We start from the raw sequence: 6,773 nt of genomic DNA on the forward strand, positions 1-6,773 counted from the left end.
CGTACGACATATCTTTTTGATGAGTCGAGAAACAATGAGGTATTATATCAAGAAAAAATGCGCATGCTGTTAAAGCGCATGCCGTCAGTTCGTCCAAATCGTTTAAGTGGTGAATTATATCAGCTATTATGACGGTACACATTATGGTGACTATACGTTGTAAATTGAATTATTTAGTTAATATCTAATTATATAAGAGAATTTAACAATAGTTCATTTTTATTGAAAAAAGAAATTTAATTGTGAAGATTTTAATAGCACAGAGAAATAAATTTTCTTTTTTTATCGTAAATTTTTTTGCATCTAATTCAGTAAGATATTAATGCTACATACTAGAGCAACGAGAAGAGCACGTGACAAATCTTGAACAGCTTCATGCTGGTCGAATGATCCCTCTCCAAAGGCCAGAATGACGCGATTTTGGTGACTATCATGATGGGCTTGATTAAATTGTCGTATTCCTTATCAGCGTACACTTGATGTTCCATGTCTTCTCTTTCTCGATCTGACTGTCAGTACGATCGGACGATGTGATTGCGGCTCGTGATTTTTCGCGACTGCGGAAAAAGCTGAAAGTCCGTCATCGCTCGTGTCCGGCGAAGGGTCTATAATATGCCAATTTCGAAACTGCCAATCTTTTCTTCCCCTCAGTTCTCGTGATTCGATCGTACGAACGACCGGGTATCGTTCTGATAGGTGGCATAATGCCCGGAGTTGGAAACTCTCGGTAACGGGCGGGTGCATATTTCTCGCGTGCATAGATGTCGACTTATTTCTCCTTTTCGATGGGAAAGAAAAAATACGTTATTCTCTTTCTATGTGAAATCGTGAACTTTTTCATGCAAGAATTTATCATTGTTTATAAAAAAATCAAGTATTATATTTTTACATTACTTTTATGTATTTTTATGATACTATAATTGATTAGCGTCCTTCAGTTAACAATTGTAACGTCGAGGTGGTCAAGGGTTATTTCAGAGTCTGCGCCAATGACTTAGGGGAGTAGAATGGGGGATGGAGTTACGAATATTCTGTAATCATGTAATCATGTAATCATGAACGTGTAGAAAGCTAGAAAATAATGAGAAGATGACAGTAGGTTCTATCTTTCAAAGTGATTTTTTTCGATTTTATTGCAGGGAGATTTCGTAGAAAGAATAAATCTGACGTCATTGAACGTTCCACGTTATTGAGTCAGAAATAAACGAAATAGGGAAGGAAACTCGTAAAAGAAAAGTTATATAAGAGTATATAATATGTGGAGCATATATGAATAAATTTGGAAAAAGTGAAGTGTATATTTCTTTTGTGCATAGTTGATAATCATAAATCCACATGCATTTATTGGCTATTTATGCGATTGAAAGTTTCTTCAGAATAATCAATATGTATCTATACAAGAGTATCAACTCGCATAAATGTGAGAGATGCTATTCGCATTATAATCCCAGAAACATTTTTTCCCGAGTATACACACAAGGCCGAAATTTTTTAACATATCGTTTGCATAGAAGTAGAACAAACCGAACTGAGTAGAAAAGTTCTCTATCATTTTGCAATTGTCGCAATAGTTATTAATTAAGAAGGAATAGCCATTTTGCCCAGTCTACCGCCAAATACTGGCAAGCGCACGGCAGCGCGAGGCGAGATAAGCAAAACACAGCTATAGATTATAGAATTACTTCTTCTGAAAAATCAATGTAAACAAAATGAGGAAATAATAAACTTTAGATTTTTGGAATTAAAATACTTGAAGTTATCAGTGATGGCTTGTTTTATTTGATACTCAATTATATCGATCAATATTTTATCAATTTCCGGGAATTATATTTTTTGTGATTCAAATTTTAAAATTCTTAATTAGATAGAAAACTTTCGCAATAATTGTTGCATAAATCATATTTTTTGTTACAAAAGAATTTTGTGATTATATTATTTCTAAATATTTGATAAATAATTTATTCAATTATCAGATATTTAGAAATTTAGAATACCAAACATTTAGAAATGATATTGAAATAATACTATGTTATATGCTTGTTGCTTCAAATTTTTAAAATTTTATTTGAGAATGCTTGAATAATAATTGTACAATTTCATATGCTACAATGTTTTTCTTTTATTTTGCAATAATTTGTACAATAATTACACAATTAATTTTAGAAATGTATTCAGCAATAATTATAAGATAATTCTTATTAATAATATAATTATACAGGTACTTTAAGCATCAATTGTTTAAAAATTGCTATATATCATTAAATTATATTTAAAATTAATAATTTTTCAAAAATTATATTTACAATTATGACATAATATATCATTATTATGACACATAATATGACATTATACTTTGAAATTAAAATAGTACCATAATTTTTCTTACATGCGTTCTTTTATTTGAAGAGAATTTTACTCGGAATTACGTAATTTCTTAAAATTCTTGAAAAATTCTTAAAATGTTAAACAGCGCAATTCTTTTTGTCAATTATATTCTTCTAATTCTAGAAAGTCACACAAGTATATATTAGCCAATAAATAAATAAAATAACTTAATATAATGTTATTTTCAAATAAGAAAATCATATTTTAATAAAATCTGTTTAAAAATCTAGATTTAAAGAGGTTTAAAAGATATTAATTTATTATTTTGTAATTTATTATTTTAAAGCTTTATTATTTAAAAAAAAGTGTTAATGACGCCAGCGGTAAACAGAATAATTTTTATCAATTAAAGTTTTTCTCTTCTCTTCACTTTTCTCGTTATCAATTATCTCTTATTATAATTTCGGAAACTTCCGAAAATCTTTTCAATGAATGCTTTATCTTATCGACCTCTCTTGAGTCATCTGTGCTGCTACTCGAAAGATATAGTTATATTTATTTAGAATTTCTCTAATAGAAATATTTTTCTAAAATCTCTTGATTCATTTGAAATTCATGAAATTCATTAAAATACGTTAAAATTATTAAAATTTATTAAATTTATTTCATTGTTATTTAACAAAAATAATTTTTACAAATTTTAATAAATCTTAAAAAACATTAATGAATCTTAATGAATTTTAATAAAAAAAGAATCAATTTTTTCAATTAAAACAAATTTTTCAATTAAGACAAATTTTCAGTAAAATATTATAGTAATATATTTCCATCAGGATTCTCTTATAAAAATGTAATATTGGACAATATTAAATTGCCCAGTAATTAATACTTATTTTAATTGTTGTTAGTACTTTTAATATATATATTCAAAATAAGTAATAATTATTAGTCAATTTAATACTGTCCAGTACTACATTTTTATAAAGATTTTATAAGCTTTGTATTCAGTCCAGTCTACATCTTCAAGTATGGAAGTTGTCACAATTAGCTCCTCCTAATGAATCATCCCACTTGTAAGATTCGAGACCCATCTTGCGTTTAGTTTATAATCAATTTTTTGCTGTCTCTCATAACTCAAACATCTTTGATTCATTACTATGTACTGAATAGTCTTGGCAACAACACTTATTCAGCTTTATTTCATTTACGTCACGTTCTACCAACGCGGTTCTTTTCCATATACACGTAAGCTTATATTATATAATTACTTTAATCTTCTACAGTTTTGACGATTAATTTAATGCTTTATAATCATGTTTATTATAAGTGAGTGAATGTGTTTTTGTGACTGAAGTGATTGAATGTATTTTTGTTTTATCAGCACCTGTATAACAGTGATTTATACCAATTTTTGACTTTTTATATCACAAATATCAAATTACACAATGTTTAGAAAAGTATCGAATCATCCGTACTATATCTACAGTATCTATACATTAACTAGAGCAATTCACATTAATACTTTTAAATATTTTTATTTATTTTATCGAAATCTCTCTCTCTCTCTCTCTCATACTTTTTTTTACTATTTTAATATTTTTTTTACCATAATGTAGCGCCTATCGCATTAATTATATTTTAACGCTTTTTAAAAAATTTGCAAGCAAACAACAAATATAATTATCAAAGTCTATCAGACATTCCGTATCCGTACCGTACACAGATAAAGAAACACACGTGTAATCAATCGTGATCACTGTGATCATTAGTACCGGATGCTTGTTATATGTCCGTATCCGTGTACGTATCCGTGTACGGATAGCGTATACATATGTTGTTTTATACTCCTGATTTTTAAAATATTTATTTTGGTTCTTTATTAATGTTAAAAATTGTCAACTGAGTAAAGCAATTTATAATAATTCTTTTGCATGAGGAGATACTTGTTCTTGTTAAAGATATTTAAAGTTAGATCTTAATATTTAACTATTTAATTTATTTTTTCGCTTTAATTAAAAGTTAAATACTTAATATTATAAATATAATTAGCATTAGAAACTTAATATTATTGTTGATTTATTGTTTCCATGTCGGGTTAAAAATTTTATAATTTTTAATTAAAAATAAATAATTTTGTAAATAGTTTTTGTAAAGATCAAAGATATATAATAATATTTTTAATACTTTCTTGTGAAACATAAGCATATAGCTATGTTCCTGCAACAGAATCGTAAGGCGAGTTTTTTAATTCGATTGATTAATTGTAATACGCGCAAGTGCAACTTTTACAGAGCAAAGTTGTATTTACGCATAGTGTAACAAGTTAGTAAATTAAAATATTTACTTTTATTGGCACCTTAAGACTGTTAATACTTTTAAAATGAGAACGAATTATAATAAATGTTGGCCTTTATGTATACAGAGAAGGAATTTGAAGAGTTTCAACTTCTCTCTTCCTTAAAAATTGTTTATTTTTTCATGTTTAATTATATATAAAATACAACTTTATCTTTGATTTTAAATCGATTTCTTGTTATTACATAAAATATTGCTCACGATCTCCTGTTACATTTTGATATCTTTTGCTTACCTAAAAAAAAAATCTTACATACGCCCATGCTGACTTATTTACTACGTTCTTTTATCACATTACTACATTTAAAGATAACTCTAATCGAACCAATTGAATGGCTTATTTTAATCAAGAGGAAATCAGTTAGATAAGTAATATTCTCTAACTTGTCAAAACATATATACTCACCAGAATAAACGTTAGTCAAATTATTCACGTAACAGAAATAAGATGTTCTTTACGAACACATAAATATCTATATTACACATTGCAGTAAAACACGAAACTGTAAGTGCACGCTAGAGACGAGAGAAGAAAACGTATCAGTCAACGAATATCATGCTGACGATGGACTGCTTGATTTATTCCACAACCGCGCTGGTAATATGCCTCAGCCTCTTCTACGTGTACGCCAAATATAAGCTGTCCTACTGGAGTAGACGTGGAGTAAAGAGCCCACCGACGCATCTGTTATTCGGCAATTTCAAGGAGTGTGTCACCCTGCAAAAACCACCGGCTGAAATATTGCGTGAAATCTTCAACAGTGCCGATTCGGATGATCCCTACATCGGTTTTTATATCTTTCACAAGCCCATGCTGCTCTTGCGGGACCATGATCTGATCAAACAGGTGATGATCAAGGATTTCGATGTCTTTCCAAATCGACGATTCGGTTCAGGCCTAGAGAGAGACGCGGTAGGTCTAAACAGCATCCTATCCATAAAGCAGCCAAGATGGAGATACCTGAGAAACAAACTCACTCCTATTTTGACTGGGCAGAAACTAAAAAATATGGTATCACTAATGACAGAATGCGGGAAATGCATGTTGAATTTCATCGAGAAATTGCCCACGGACGAAGCTGGTAGGAAAGAGTGGGAAGCAAAAGATATGGGCAGTCGTTACACCAATGATGTCATAGCTTCCCTGGCGTTTGGCATTAGCATAAATTCTTTCGACGAGAAAGAAACTAACTTCTTGAACCATGGTAGGACTTTGCGTTGATTTTGTCTTGCGTAGAAGCCTGCAAACAGCTGTCATTCCCCAATATGATATGCTACCTTAGAGTGAAAATTTTTCTTAGAAGTTGTCATATAATTATTTTATATCATTTTTCAAAATTTCTATTAAAATTTCAGAACTTCTGATTTTATAATTTGTAATTATAATTGTATATTTTCTTCGAAAATTTTAAATTTTTTTATATTAATTGTAATACTTAAAAAATGTCATAAAATCGTCAAATTTATATTAATAAATTTAAGATATTTTTTCAGAAACTTTCATAAATTTAAAATATTAAAAATTCTTAGAAGTTTATGAAATATTATGATAATTTTTTTTTCATTAAGAGTGGAATCAGAAAATTGTTTATTCTTTATTGTGTATTTGTAGAAGAAAAAAGAAAGATACATATGCTGTATGAAATAACGTAATTATTATATATATGTATATAATTTCATTACGTATTTGTAGGTGCGGGGATCTTCAGAGGATTCATGCGCAGCATTATATTTATTATCTTTTTCTTCATTCCCGAATGGGATTTCTTGACCGCACCATTCATTAAAAAACCGGCAAACTATTTCGCGAGATTTTTGGGACTCCATGAATACCAGAGAAAGGCTGGCGTTTCAAGAGAGGAGACATGATAGATTCCATGTTGGCGCTCAAAATGGAGAACAAATCCCATTACAGTAATGTTCATTCTATTAATTAAAATAATAACAATTATATCATAATATTGCGTAACATTTATACGTAATATAATGATACTCTGCTATATCATGAATTTTAATATATTTTTTACCTCGTCAAACATATACCAATTAAGAAAGTTATAGAGATCAAAACACTTGTTAATATTAATACCATC

At 28.9% G+C, this 6,773-nt stretch overlaps 1 protein-coding gene across 1 annotated transcript; it reads left to right on the top strand.

Moving 5' to 3' along the window:
• Nucleotides 1-5,102: 5,102 nt before the first annotated feature.
• On the top strand, nucleotides 5,103-6,549 carry LOC118648423 (probable cytochrome P450 6g2). Its single transcript, XM_036294733.1, has 2 exons — nucleotides 5,103-5,885; nucleotides 6,374-6,549. The coding sequence occupies exons 1-2, from the start codon at nucleotides 5,237-5,239 to the stop codon at nucleotides 6,547-6,549; spliced, it is 825 nt and encodes a 274-aa protein (XP_036150626.1). The 5' UTR covers nucleotides 5,103-5,236.
• Nucleotides 6,550-6,773: the final 224 nt, after the last annotated feature.

This window comes from Monomorium pharaonis, unplaced genomic scaffold (assembly GCF_013373865.1).
Source record: "Monomorium pharaonis isolate MP-MQ-018 unplaced genomic scaffold, ASM1337386v2 scaffold_43, whole genome shotgun sequence".
Classification (NCBI taxonomy): domain Eukaryota; kingdom Metazoa; phylum Arthropoda; class Insecta; order Hymenoptera; family Formicidae; genus Monomorium; species Monomorium pharaonis.